Below are 15,203 nucleotides of genomic sequence, written 5' to 3'. Positions count from 1 at the left end.
TTGGAGCTTTTCTATTTTGGGGGGCCAGAAAGAATAAGGCTAGTAAGTGAAATGAACTTTAGAAATTCTTTAGGATTCTAATTAAGATTAGAATCCTAATTCGGACTCTTAGGGGTCCAAACTAATTTTCATGTTGTCTCCTATTCTTTCATTTTCCTTTTTCCCTTTTATCTGTTGAATTCCTACTTTTTATCCTCAGTCAAACCTCTCGGACCCACCGAGCAACCTTTCCCCCTCAGACCTCACATGGTAGAGTTATGTTATATGACGAATTGTAGCAATATATGTTTGTGTCTCATTCCTGTGCTAAATGATTAACTCCATGAAGGCGGGGACCCTAAACTTTGCATCATCCCCAAAGCTCGACTCAGTGCTCTGTACCCGCTAGATAATTAATAAACATTTATGGAATTGAACAGCAAAATAATTCCTTTTATTATGACGGGACAGGATGAGACCTTTCGGGAACCCCATAAGATATAGGTGGTCAGAGCTCTGACTTGACTGGATTAACAGAATTCAGAAGGATCTTTGCACAGAAGGATCTGTGGACCCCCACAAAGAGGCTCCTGCATACTTTCAAAGCATGTCCCTCTTTGGCTCTCAACTTCCTTAAGCTTAGAAGGGATGAGACATTATAGTTATGAACCAGTTCATGGCATTGGGTTCTTGCTTGGGGTGTGGTCTTCTGAGAAAAGATTGAGCTAAGGCTCTGATTCAGTCACCTGGAGTCAATACATCCCTATTCCCAGAGAATATCCATCCACCAAGCAGGTGGGAGGTATCGTGGCAGAAATACGCTTGGGAGAATGGAGACCTGGGTTCAAGTGCAGCCTCAACCACTTACAAACAGGACCCTGAACAAATAAATTAACTCCTTAGCTCTTTTAGTTTCTAAAATGGGGCCTGGGATTATAAAACATGTATAAATTCCTTCACAGGGTTGCTGAGAAGAAAGTGAATTGCGAATCTCAAATTGCTAAATACATGAGTTAGGATTAGAAATTAAATATGGATGCAGATGGCTCAATCACTATTGATCACCTTGGACAGAAAACTATCAGTTCCTCAAAGATCCATACTCTCAGAACCCTTCAGGAAGAAATTCTAAAATCAATCCAGCCTTCCTTCCCGACCACCTGGTTCTGAGCTCCGATGATAGCTGTGTGACCCAAGTCTCAGTTTCCTCATTTGTAAAATAGCATCTACTTCCTAAGGGCTACTGTGAAAATCAAAATGAGATAATATATATAAAGCACATAGTATATAATGCTAGCTATTATTATCTATAGAATGAGGGAATCAACCTAGATATACTCAGGTAGCTTTATCTCTAAATCTATCCTTAAAAAAGTAAACGCTAGGTATTGTGCAGAGGGAAAAAGCATTAACAGCTAAACCGTAATTGTTATCTGGGCTAGCCCAGGATAAAGGGGGGAAAGGCTTTGTACAGAAGGCAGCCCTTGAGAGTAACCTTGAAGGAAGATGAAGATTCTGAGCAGGGATGAAGAGTAAGTCATTCTAGGTATGGGGGATGCTCTATGCAAACATACTGAAGTGGGAGATAGGCTGATTTCAGAAATCATTAGATGTCTTGGTTGGGGCATAGAGTATATGTGGAAGAAAGTAATGTGAATTGATAAGAAGGTAGAACCAGATTATGGAGTGTCTTTAAGATCAGTCTGAAGGGGTCTTTTAAAAAACATTTTAGGGGGCAATAGGAGACCAATGATGGTTGGTGAGTTGAAGAATAAAATGGTTAGACCCATATCTTTGGAAGATTGTTTGGTAATTAAGTGGAGAGTGGACTGGAAGGAGAGGAGAGATCTAAGGCTAGAAGACCGGTTAGGCTAATAAGATAATCCTGGTAAGAGGCAATGAGGGCTTGAACCTGGGTGATTACTGTGTGGATTGGAGAGAAGGGATGGAGGGCAGATGTTACAGAGCTTAAAGCACAAGACTTGGCAATGGTTTGCGTATAGAGAGGTGAGGGGGACAGAAATGTCACTGATTAACTTCAGGGTTAGAAATCTGAGTGATTAGGTGGCGGGTAGTGTCCTTGGTGGATATGGGGAGATCTGGAGGAGGGATAGATCTTAGGGAGAGATAATGAGCTCCAACCAGCTGAGAGTTATTGTCATCATCACATCATCTTGTTCTTTGAGTTTCTCTTCATTCCTGTGTGTTTTTCTTCTGCTTCATATCTTATTTTTTTCTTGTTCTCTGCTTATATCTCGATTTACTCCCCTTGCTCTCCCTGTCTCTGTTGTTCTCTGTGGTTCTTTTTGGTTTTTGTTTCGAAACTTCTATGCAAAGCCATATAGCATAGTGGATGGAGATCTGGTCTCCGAGCTGGCTTGGGGTCAAATCCAAGTTACCTACTGCCTTTGTGACTTTGAGCAAATCGCTCTAATTCTGGAATGCTCTCCTTCTTTTACTGGGTCTACTGATCTCCCTGAATTCCTTGAAGTTCCAACGAAAATTTAAATTCAATAGGAAGCCTTTCCCAATTTCTCTTAATTCTCATTAAAAGATGTCTTCCCTATTTTAACTGTCTCCTATTTATTCCTGTATAGATCTTGCAGCATTGTTATATTTGATTGTACATTGTCTCTTCCACTAGATTGTAAGCTCCTTGAGGTCTGTCTTTTGCATCCCCTGTGCTTAATTCAATTTATGGCATAGATTTTGGCATGGCATAAATGATAAGCTTCTGAATTAGTGGAGAATTTCTTTCCCCTACTAAAGAAATTATAGGTTCCAGTTCCATTCCTATCGCCCTCCTTCTCTTTCTCCCTCTCTTATTCTTCCAAGACTCCAAGTTTCTATGTTGCCTGATTCAATCAAGCAATAAACATTTTTAAAATACCTACTGTGTACTAGGACTACCTCCCTTTTATTTTGGGGTCTTTGATATGAACATTGGAAACAACTTATTAACAACAGCTAACAATTGACAAACTCCAACTGGAGTTCTTAGCACCTCGATAGCACTTGAGACACTCAGGTCCAGTGGTGCCCAACCCTAAATTACTTTACCCATTTGTAGAAAAGCTGGGGAATGAGGTAGTGATACACAACATAACTAGAATTCACTTCAAGCTTCTTCCAAATTAGATTTCCTGATTTGGGGACTAATCCCTTAGTTTTGCTGCTGGGGAAAACTGAAGTTTTAGGTGAAACCTTATTCCTACACATACCATCCGTTGGCTCATATCTACCCTCTACTCTGCTGTTATTTGATTTGTCCCCAAGCTATCCATCTGTAATCTTTATGCTCTCCTTCCCCTTGGGATAGCTAACTCATCTGGAAGCTCAGTTCCAATCTTTCTCCATAAAAATCCTTTTCCTTCCATCTAGGATTTTCCACCATTATAAAGAATCATAGATTAGTTTGTTGGGACCTTAGAGATCTTTGTCAACCATCTGATTTTATAGAGGAGAAAATTGAAGTCTAAACTCTCATAGATCATGGAAACTAGTGAGCCCGAGAGCTAGCCGAGAGAACTTAAAGGTCCCGACTCCCTGCGGGAGGTCTTTTTCTTGTAGGGAAACCCTTGGACTGGGGCGCTTCTCAGGTATCCTGGGCTTCGTGACAATTCCTCTGAGCCCAGTGATTTTTTCCATTCTCCTTACAGACACTAAAAACCTCCACTTAACCCAGCCTGGGCCCAGACTTTCTCTTCGAAGAACAGACAAGGAGGCACTTGCCTGGTTCTAGCCCACAGGGAATGGAAGGCTTTGAGATCTGGGACCTCCCTTTTCCCATGCCCTCTCTCCTCTGGGATTCTAGGAGGCATTCTCTGGCTTCCATTCATGAACCCAGAAAGTATTACTCCGATCTCACTCCAGCTCAGTCCCCTCCTTATATACCCTTTCCCGCAAATGCTCATCAGGGCCGAGAGCCCCATGATGAAAAGCCGGTCAGGATGATTTGGTTTCTCTCAGTTCCCACACTTCTCAGACATCTATAAACGATGTTCATGGAAACTCAGGTACACACTGACTGACTTAATCCTCATCCCTGGGACATGGAGAACATGTTGACCTTGATTCCCGTTCTTCCTCTCGTTTGACTTAGTCTCAGTTTACTCCAATGTCAAACGGATATTTCTTTTTCCTTTTAAGAGCGGGACACCGCCACCCCCGGTTTCCTTTTCTCCTTAACCCTCACTGCTTGGCACCCAGAGCCACCCCCGGCCCCTTTCTCCATTGCTCAGCTCAGCCACACTCGGAGAGCCGCGCCGGTTGCTACGCCGGGAGAGGACTATAGAGTTCTTCACCCCGAGTTTCCCTCTTCCCTAACCTGCGCAGTGCTCCAGAAGGACCAGTTTCTCCCACATCAGGAGGACATTCTCCCATTCTTCTCTAGGGGCTGGGTTGAGCTGGGCACCATCTCTCCCCTTGCCCCAGTTCACTTACTTCTCATGGCTGAGCCACCCTGGTTGGCAGATGACCTGTGGGTCCTGGGGGAGGCCGAAGGGCACCTGGGCACTGAGAGTGCTGGGCGGGAGGGACAGCAGGAGGCGGTCTGTCAGCAGCACTAGCAACCCACGGGATCCACACCTCTCCTCGCCTCACTTTGCGCAGACAGCAATGGGGAGGGGGTTTAAACTAAACAGTGCACAGGTGGCTTTGGGACGTTCCCCTCACCAGGGGAGGGAAAGGGGTGATGGGCACCCCTTGTGGCCAATCTGGGCCTGGGCGATGGAAGGGGGTGTGTGTGTGGGGGAGGGTGTTAGGTAAGGCAGCCAATCACAACAGGCGTTGGAAAATTCCAAAACCACATGTGAGCAGCCACAGGCAGCAAAAACTGTTTCCATCTGCTGGTTGGTTCTGGGGGCTGGGGGAGCGGGAGACAGGGCTACATACACCTGGGGTTGGCCCCTCCTTGCCTTACTCTCCTAACTCCTAGCCTCTTGCTTTCCGAATGCCTCTATTGCTCTTCATTGCCAGAAGAGTACCCAAGTGGGACTCTTCCAGAGGTAAATGGAGTATCTTCCTGGGGGCCCCTGAGTTGAGGAAAACAACTTAGCCCCTCGGACCTTGGATGGTGGTCCAGGTCCCGTCCTTGGGAACCGACCAGCATGGTCTGGGGAGGTTCTATCACCTTGAATGGCCAATACTTCCTTTCATTTTTCTGTGTCTGGGGCTAGGAGAACGAGAAGTAAGAGTAGTGCTTTCTTTGGGGTTTGAGGGGACGATCTGCCTCTCAACTCTCCTTTTCCATTGCAAGTCTGGTCCCGTTGGAAGGACCCAATGAGTTTCCCATATTTAGACTTGTAATAGGCTTCCCCATAGCTGGATTCTCTGGCGCTAGAAGGAGCATCAACAGAGAGGTCCGCTTGGAAAAGCTGCCCTGTGATGCCCACGGAAAGCGGGTGCTCGTGGCCAACGGGCCGGGCCAGAGAAGATCAGAGCGGATGCCCAAGGAGGGTCCCGGCTAGGATTGATGTGGGTGGGCGAGGGAGGGGAAGGAGGAATAGGACTTTGACCTCTCTCCATTCCAGGTCTTCCAAAAATCCCCTACTTCCCCCCCACCCACGTACCGCCGGCCCTTGCCTTGCCCCCTCCTCCCCTCCACACACCTCATTCACGTCACTCCCTGACCCGTTTTCCTCCTGGGCGGGTGGGTCGTGCTCAGCATTTCCGTGAGGCCTTGTGGCTAGGGGAGGGCGAGGCCTTAAGAATTTTGCTGAGCAGAGCAAACCCCCCACCCAGGAGGATGCGACATCCCTAGCCCCCAGCTTCTCTGCAACTCATCCCTCCCTTCCCCCATCTCCTCAGCCTCGGGACAATTGGGGAAAGTAGAAATGCCCTCTGGGATCCTTCAGCCCCACGCGGAAGCTTCCCAGCGACTCTTGCAGCAGGTGGGATGGAAATGAGATATCAGGAAGGAAGGTGGGCTGGGGAGGAGACCCAAGGGCAGAACATCAAGAGAAGCTCAGCCTTCCCAGCATTATTTGATTCCTATCCAGGTAGGAGCTCAGGTACTCTTGGGAAATTTTAGGAGAGGATATCCATAGGTGGATAATTTTAATGGGAACCAGACATCCTGGTTCTGATCCCTTAGCTCTCACCACTGTCTCTTGGGGCGGGATAGAGGCAGAGCTGTGTGGAAGAGAAAATTCAGTAACTATCAAAAAAGGGACGTTCCTTTTCTCTAGGTGTCCCAGAGCCACAAAAGGTGTGTGTGTGTGTGTGTGTGTGTGTGTGTAGAAGTGAGGGGTGGTATAGGAGGAGAGAATGATTCTTATTCTAAGCAGTGAGAATCTCAAATAGAATGAAATCTGGCCTCTTTTTAGTATCTCCCATCAGTAGCTATTAGGAAGTCCTTCTCAAAGTCTAACCTCCTTTTTTTTTTTTTTTTTTTTTGGTCAACGTGGGTGCCTTGATAACTTTGGTCAATAAAACACTTTGTGTCTCTAGGGAGGATGGGGGATGGGTTCCTCTGTCTTCCTTCTCCCCTCCCTCTGGCCCCCTCTCTCGGCCATGCTTCTCTCCCCATTCACACCTCAGGATGTGTTAACCACAGAGATGAACACCAAACCCCAGGCTGGCCACAGAGCCCTTCTAGGTCCTGTTGCCAGTTCCCTTACCAGATTCCTCACTGAACCTTCCCTCTTCTCTTTCCTTCATCCCTCAGATTTATTCTTTCTTTCTTTCTATCTATCTATTTATGTTTTACCTTCAGATTTCCTGTATCCTCCTTACTGGCCATAACTTATCTCTTCCTGTCTTTCTCAATCTATTTCCCATCATCTGATTTCTCCTTTTTTCTCTCTTCTCATCCTTCCTCTCCCCACGTTTTCCTTTCTCCATCTTTCTATTTTTCCAATATCAATGAATGTTTCTCCTCATTCTCTTTCCATCTTCTCCTCTCTCCTGATCATTTCATCTCCCCTGGTCTCTCTCCTAGCTTCTACCTATATTTATATTTATATATGTATATGAATATCATATATAGATTTATTTCTATATAATGAATCTATAGTATTGAATGAGAAATGTCCTTTTTCTCAAAAATTATAAGTCCAGGAACTCCCCCTCCTTCAAACCCTGTCTCAACCTCCATCTCCCAGCACCGCCACACACATGTATATACTCACAGGTATGGGTCTTCTTGGTAGCTTCAGGCCCTGTAAGAAAAGGAGAATTTTGAGGACTCTGGGTCCATTCAGGATAGGTAAGGCTACAAGATGAGAGGGTCACAGACACACTCCATTCCCAACACACTGGCCTCTCAGCCAAATCTCTTCAGCCAAATCTGTTGCCAAACCTTGTCAGCCTTCGTTAGCCCACAAGGCTCCTCCAATCTGGACCAATCTTAATTTGGAGTTCAAGGAGTAATGTCAAATAGCTCTAGAGTGCATTATAGGGGAAGGGGTAAGCCATGGGCTCTCACTCATCTCAGGGTCTTGGAGACAGGTTAAGAAATAAGAACTACAGAGCAATTCACCTTACATCCCCTCCCCTCAAGATTGCCAAGACCTGGGGAGCCACTCTCAGCTTCCTACTCATTTCTGCCACATAGATCTTATTCCCCTGTTTTTCCAGCTCCGCCAGGTTAGAGGAGACTGCATGAACCTAGGGCTAACCTGGTCCAGCTAAGTCTGTGAGAATCCCCTATTTTTGGGTGGATGTGACCTTCAAGGCTCCAGGGCTCCTTGCCCAGAAGCAGGAGAGTAACAATATTTCTGTTCCTCAATAGTGCCAGAGCCCTTTTTGATTAGTAAGGAATTCCTCTCATTTGGGAAGAGAGATTATAGGTGAGAGGGTTTGAATCCTCCCAAGACTGAATCCCTTGATGACCAGTGTCTTACTTATACCCCAGCACAGTTACCTAGCTGGAGAGGAATTGCTATGTATACTAAGCTTTGAATGCCATAAAATCAAGGGCATTCCAGGAGCAGAATCGGACTTATCCTACCCAAGCTGCTCAAGATGAGGGAATAGGGAGCCTCCTTTCAGAGACCTAAGTAGTTATCTTGAATTGGCAGCTAGACAGAAAAGCGAATAAAGGATTGGCCTTGGAATCAAAAAGTTCTAAGTTCAAATGTTGTCTCAGAGCTTTACTAGCTATGTGACCCTGGGAAAAATCACTTTGCTTCAGTTTTCTCATTTGTAAAAGGGGAAAATAATAGTACCCACTGATTTTATGGCATTCAAAGCTTAGTATAGATAGCAATTCCTCTCCAGCTAGGAAGGTTATTAGGAGTATCAAATGTGATAATATTTCTTTTTTCCCCCCTCAATAGCATTTTATTTTCCCCAATGCCATGGGAATTCAATACTGTGTTCCAAATTTTTTCTCTCCGCCCAAGATAGCAAACAGTACTATATAGGTTAAACATGTGCAATACTTCTAAACATATTTCCATATTTTTCATATTATTCAAGAAAAATCAGAATAAAAGAGGAAAAAATCATAAGAAAACAAACAAAATAAAAAAGGTAAAAAGACTTCACTTTGATCCACATTCAAAGTCATTAGTATCCATAGTTCTCTCTCTGGATGAGGATGGCATTTTCCATCCCAACTCTATTGGAATTGTCCAGGATCACTGCATTGTTGAGAAGAGCTAAGTCGATAATTAATCATCTCATAATCTTTCTGTTACTGAGTGTAATGTCCTGGTGTTGCTCACTTCACTTAGTATCAGTTCATGTAAGTCTTTTCATGTCACTTAATGTAAGAATTTTCTGAAATCGGCCTGTCCATCATTTCTTATAGGACAATAATATTCCATGACATTCATATACCATAACTTATTCAGCCATTTCCCAATTGATGGAAATCCACTCAATTCCCAATTCTTGGTCATTACAAAAAGAGCTGCTACAAACATTTTGCACATGTGAGCCTTTTCCTGTCTTTTCTGATCTCTTTGGGATAGAGACCCAGTAGTATCACTGCTGGTTCAAAGGGCATACACAGTTTGCCCTTTGGGCATAGTTGTGATAATATTTCTAAAGCACTTAACATGCCTGATCCACTAAATGGTGTTTTATAAACCTCAAAGTACTCTCTGTAGCATTTATTAGCTTTCTTATCTTCCTGATCCAAATTCACCCAGTTCAATCATATCATGATCAGGCAACGTTTCCCCCATAAACAACCTGATTTTTCCTTCTCCCCATCATTAACTCCTGGTTTGCTAAGTCTTTTCCTAATCTTGACTTCTCTTCTTGATGCTATACCACACCCAATCTCAGATTTTACCTTCTTTCCAGAGAAAAAAGCACCTTCTCAACTTCTCCTGCCTAAGAAAATGATTGGTTTCTGGCTTTCTGACTGCATATCTCCGTCTCTCCTCCCTGTACCCCAGGCAGACAAACCTCCATATTGGAGGCTGGAGAGACAACATTTAGAGGAGAGAAGGGAGGAGGGAGCTGGAGAGTACTTCCTACCTCCTTAGACCCAATCTACCTTTGCTCCTTAGTTTTCTTGTTCCCTCCCTGGTCTGGTATGCTAATATTCAGTATTCTTGGCATTCAGTCTTTTGCATGTGTCCTTGATGCATGGGGACTGATGATGGAAAAAGACATCCTTCCTTCTCTCCATTTTTGCCAACATAGGGAAAGGCATCCCTCCCCACCCCTTGCCCACCATATGCATTTATTGGCCACGCTGACATCTGTGCTAATCTGACCACTGAGGGTGTGGGGGGAACCGGATTCTAGGTAATGCTCAGCAGAGATCAAGGCAGAAACCACTTGACTAAGTAGAGGGTTTAGAGGGACCAAAAGTCCTAGGTTAACTTATTTAAAGCCACAAGTGATTTTAGAGACCATCCACTCCCTAGCATAGGCCATTCACAAAGAAAGCACTTAATAAATATGTGTTGAGTTGAGTTGAATAGTCCAATTTTTGCCTCATAATCTTAATGATGGCAACATTTATTTATATAGCATTTTAAGGTTTACAAAGTATTTTGAAAATATTAACTCATTTTATCCTTTCAGCAACATCTGGGAGATAGATGCTATTATTATCCCCAATTTGACAGATAAGGAAACTGAGGCATAGAGGTTAACTGTCTAGGGTCACATAGCTAATAAATATCAAACCCTAGCTTTGAACCCCTTCCTGACTCTGAGCTCAGCACTCCAAGAAGAAATTGAGAGCCAGGAGGCTTTTTCCTTGCCCAGGGCCAAACAGCGAGTATATAACTCCAAGACCAATGCCCTTTCTGCCATAACTGAGCTACTAGATTCAGGAGTTTTTAACTTGGGGGATCCATGAATTTGTTTTTAGAAGTGATTTCCTTTGTAATCTTATTTATTTTATTTTATGCATTTGAAAACCTTATTCTGAGTTTACTAGATTGCTAAAAGTATCCATCCTACAAAAAGATGTCAAAAATCTCAAGGCTAGACCTGTGTGCCCGCTTGTGCCCTGGTGCCTCTATTGCAAGAAAATTGCCTCCCAGTTGCCTAATGATCAATACAATACTCAGAATTAAACATTTACCCAGTTGATATTGGAACTAACATCAAAATGTGAGCTTACTCCAGGATAGGGGGAGGAGCATGCCCTGCCCACTAGCCCCACGCTATCCTGTACAACCAGGACTAAGGTCCCTCACTGTGGGCACTGCCAAGCGGGAAACACCAGGAGACCTGGGAGATGCCCAGGGGAACTCAGTTTTGTGGAACTGAGGTGTGGATAGGACCCTAATAATTATGTGTGTAAAAACACAGGATCCACAATATACTGATCATGAACTCCAAGATTCCCACCCACTGCTCTCTGTCTCTCTGTTCCCTCAGTCTGCCTCTTTCTGGCTCTGTCTGTCTCTGTCTGTTTCTCTGTTCCCTTAGTCTCTGTCTCTAGTTCTGTCTGTCTGTTTCTGTCTGTCTGTTTTTCTATCTCTGTGTTTCTGTCTCTCTGTTCCCTCAGTCTCTGCCTCTTTCTGGCTCTGTCTGTCTCTGTTTCTGTCTGTCTCTCTGTTCTCTTAGTCTCTGTTTCTGTCTGTCTCTGTTTCTGTCTCTCTGTTTCTCTCAGTCTCTGTCTCTAGTTCTGTCTGTATCTGTTTCTGTCTGTCTGTTTTTCTGTCTCTGTGTTTCTGTCTGTTTCTCTGTTCTCTTAGTCTCTGTCTCTAGTTCTGTTTGTCTCTGTTTCTGTTTTTCTCTGTCTCTGTGTTTCTGACTCTCTGTTTCTCTCACTCTCTGTCTCGGTTTCTGTCTGTTTCTCTGTCTGTCACTTTCTCTGTCTGTCTCTCCTCTCCAGTTCCTCCCCGTTCCCTCCTTTTTCCTCCTTGCTTCTCCCCTTTCCCTGTCTTTCTCCACTTTCCACCCCCTGTCTCTCTTCTCTCTACCTGTCCTCCTATCTCTTTTCCTTCTCTTCTCCTGTGCTTTTCCCGCCCTCCCTGTCTTACCCCTTGTGGCTTTGTGGTGACTCGGTGGGGCCCTGTCCATGGGGCAGCTCACTTGTTGGAAGTCCTTGGTCCCGGGTGGGGATCAGGGCCCAGGGGAGAAAGAGAGGGAGGGAAAGAGGGAGGGAGCACCTGGCCAGGCAGTAGGCAGGGGAGAGGAGTGGCTGGCAGAGCATCCTGGCACTACAGGCAAGTGGGAGGAAGGGGGGAGGAAAGAGATTTGGGAAATAGAAAGGCAGAGAAGATGCATGTCAGAGGGTGGGACAATAGGTGGAAGGGGACTTGAGGAAAGAGATAGATGATGGAGAATGGGAAAAGATAAGGGGGATACAGAGCACAGGGGACCTAGCAGGGCGATTTGGGCTCTTTCCAATTCCCTATCTCCCTATATTGCCTTATGTGGCTCAAGTTGGCCCTGCACCTCCCGACCAGGTGTGATCTCCCATACCTTGAGGGCCTAGGAGATCCAGACCATCATGTAACTAATACAGAGGGGTCCTGAGCTCTGCAAATGATCTGGAAAAAGCTGAGACAGTTAGTTTGGAGGAAGATAGGATTGCGCGTGTGGGGTGGGGGCAAGGAAGAAATGAGTCCTGGAGCAGACTCCAGGGCTTAGGGAGACCCTCCTTCTCTGGCCCCTTCTCAGGCCTGCCCGGGTCCCGCCTGTCCCTGGTCCCAGTCCCAGGGTTTGATTAGCTGGGCCTGGCTCCCAATGTTACCCAACAGGCTGGGGCTGGCAGGGAGCCAGCCTGGAGGGGGCAGGGCTCCTTGGCACCCCTCCTCCCTCCCCAGCTGGTAAACAGCAGCTGAAGACCTGGCCATGCTAGGGCCTCGTGACTCTGGTCCCCCCCAGCCTCCCCCCAACTCCCCCCTCCTTCCCACCACGTGGAGGCCTGCGTGGAGGAAGTAGGCAGCCGCTGAGCTTCCACTCTCCAGCCACCCAGCCCTCTTCCCTCCTTCCATGGAGATCTGCCCCGTCTCGGGCCAAGGTTTCTGCTTCTGGAAGGGAACTTCCCAGAGGGGTTTCCGATGGAAAAGAATCAATTTTGCCCGGAGCACTGTTTGTATCAGAACTGTCTGTGTATTTATGGCTCTGTAATAATGGACATTAATGTGGTCTTTTAAGGTTTATTCTATGTTTATATTATCTTAACCGTTCCTCCTTCCTGGACCTGGTGGGTCCATTAACTTCTGAGGCGCAGAGTAGTTAAGTTCCTTGACCAGGGCAATGCAGGAAGTGTAAGAGAGGGAATTGGAACCCAAGTTTCTCTTGATCTTAAGTCAAAGCTCTTTCTCGTCCCATCTTTAAGGATTCAATTTAATTTAACAAATGTTCACAAAGAGTCCGTGGTGTGCCCTGAATGGCAGGTGCGCAATTTAGATGGGACATGAATCCTTACTGTCTTAGAGCTTAGAAGGGGAATGTGGGGACCCGGAAATCCTACACAGATCCAAAGTCTGGGAAAGTCGGGCTTTGAGCTGGGACCTGAACAAAGCCTGGAAACCGAGAGGCAGAGGCGAGGGCTGGGTGAGCATCCCAAGCATGGGGACAAATAGTGTTCAGAAGGGCCAGAGAGATGGAGTGTTCTGTAAGTAGGTCAATGGAACTAGTTCATAAAGTTCATCGAAACATAAAGATCAAAATCATAAAATAAAAATGATTTTATCCACCTGTGCAATAGCCTATAGACCATTAAATACAAGAGCAGGAGAGTAACTGGACCCCAAACTTTCCGTATGAACCTTATTAAAAGAGATGAGAAAACTGGAGGTAATAATAATAATAATGCTGTAGGTGGAATGGGATTGAGAAGCAATGTGTCACAGGGGATAGAGAAGTGGCCTTCTGTTCAATCCCTGCTCCTGACTCTTCTAACCAGCACCATCATGAGCAGGGAGGGTCTTTGACCTCTTAGCACCTGGGCAATTCGGTAAGACTATAAGTTAGGATTGATTTGCTGATCTGGATTTGTGGTTGGACATTATGGGGCAGATCCTGGGCTTGGGAATCAGAAAACACCCAAGTTCAAAACCTCTCCTGGGCACCTGACAGTTGTATGACCCTGGGCAGGTCACCTAACCTTGGTGGCCCTCAGTTTCCTTAAACGGGGATCAATGACATCAACTGCCTCACATGGCCTTTGTGAGATTATGCAATGGAAAATGTTTTATAAACCTTAAAATGCTATATAAATGTTAGCTATTATTAGCCACTGGAGGGAATTTCTAGACTAGGCTTTTCCCCACTCTGATGAAATCAAAAGGTCTTGACCAAGATAAGAATTCAGAGTTACGTAATAATTCCTTCCCAACAACCTGTAAGGTGAGGTGGTAAAGGTAATAGCACCCCCAATTTATAGAAGAATGACCGGCTCAGTAAGTACCAGAACCAGAATTGGAATCCAGACCTCTTTCTTTTTCTCTCTTTTTAAAAAAATAACTTTTTATTGACAGAACCCATGCCAGGGTAATTTTTTACAGCATTATCCCTTGCACTCGCTTCTGTTCTGATTTTTCCCCTCCCTCCCTCCCCCCCTCCCCCAGATGGCCAGCAGTCCTTTACATGTTGAATAGGTCGCAGCATATCCTAGATACACTATATGTGTGCAGAACCGAACAGTTCTCTTGTTGCACAGGGAGAATTGGATTCAGAAGGTAAAAATAACCCGGGAAGAAAAACAAAAATGCAAGCAGTTTATATTCATTTCCCAGTGTTCTTTCTTTGGGTGTAGCTGCTTCTGCCCATCTTTGATCAATTGGAACTGAGTTAGATCTCTTTGTCAAAGAAATCCACTTCCATCAGAATACATCCTCAAACAGTACCGTTGTCGAAGTGTATAATGATCTCCTGGTTCTGCTCATCTCACTTAGCATTAGTCCATGTAGGTCTCTCCAAGCCTCTCTATAATCATCCTGCTGGTCATTTCTTACCGAACAATAATATTCCATAACATTCATATACCACAATTTACCCAGCCATTCTCCAATTGATGGGCATCCATTCAATTTCCAGTTTCTAGCCACTACAAATAGGGCTGCTACAAACATTTTGGCACATACAGGTCCCTTTCCCTTCTTTAGTATTTCTTTGGGATATAAGCCCAGTAGAAACACTGCTGGATCAAAGGGTATGCACAGTTTGATAACTTTTGGGGCATAATTCCAGATTGCTCTCCAGAATGGCTGGATGTGTTCACAATTCCACCAACAATGTATCAGTGTCCCTGTTTTCCCGCATCCCCTCCAACATTCATCATTATCTTTTCCTGTCATCTTAGCCAATCTGACAGGTGTGTAGTGATATCTCAGAGTTGTCTTAATTTGCATTTCTCTGATCAATAGTGATTTGGAACACTCTTTCATATGAGTGGTAATCGTTTCAATTTCATCATCTGAAAATGGTCTGGTCATATCCTTTGACCATTTATCCATTGGAGAATGACTTGATTTCTTATAAATTAGAGTCAATTCTCTATATATTTTGGAAATGAGGCCTTTATCAGAACCTTTAACTGTGAAGATGTTTTCCCAATTTGTTGCTTCCCTTCTAATCTTGTTTCAATTAGTTTTGTTTGTACAAAGGCTTTTTAATTTGATGTAATAAAATTTTTCTATTTTGTAATCAATAATGGTCTCTAGTTCATCTTTGATCACAAATTAATCCAGACCTCTTTCTGCAACACATTGCTTTAAAATATGAGTAAGAATTCACCATATTCCATGGCCCAGTTTACTCTCTGAGTTTTTATCTTTATGCATGATAATGACTTTCGTTAGGGATAGTTAGGGTGTGGATCTGCTACAAACCAACAGGTTTGACAGAGA

The 15,203-nt window shown here is 44.8% G+C and overlaps 1 protein-coding gene across 3 annotated transcripts in view; it reads right to left on the bottom strand.

Annotated features, from left to right (window-relative positions):
- RORC (RAR related orphan receptor C) overlaps positions 1-11,827 on the bottom strand; it is a 30,477-nt gene extending 18,650 nt beyond the window's left edge. Inside the window, exons 1-2 of one of the 3 annotated variants that reach the window (XR_007953058.1) lie at positions 11,382-11,827; positions 7,110-7,139 (exon numbers count right to left, since the gene is read on the bottom strand). Coding sequence is in view for 2 of the 3 variants with exons in the window: in XM_051992604.1 (XP_051848564.1) it covers positions 7,110-7,139; positions 11,382-11,421 (70 nt within the window). In the remaining variant the exon portion in view is untranslated. Of the gene's footprint in view, positions 1-4,422; positions 5,518-7,109; positions 7,140-11,381 lie in introns of those variants that run through there. The other 2 variants (XM_051992604.1, XM_051992605.1) reach the window with 2 other exon arrangements.
- Between the last annotated feature and the right edge of the window lie 3,376 nt (positions 11,828-15,203).

Source organism: Antechinus flavipes, chromosome 4 (assembly GCF_016432865.1).
Source record: "Antechinus flavipes isolate AdamAnt ecotype Samford, QLD, Australia chromosome 4, AdamAnt_v2, whole genome shotgun sequence".
In the NCBI taxonomy this organism is placed as follows: Eukaryota; Metazoa; Chordata; class Mammalia; order Dasyuromorphia; family Dasyuridae; genus Antechinus; species Antechinus flavipes.
Note: the sequence above shows the minus strand (reverse complement) of the source record. Positions and strands in the feature narration are given on the sequence as shown.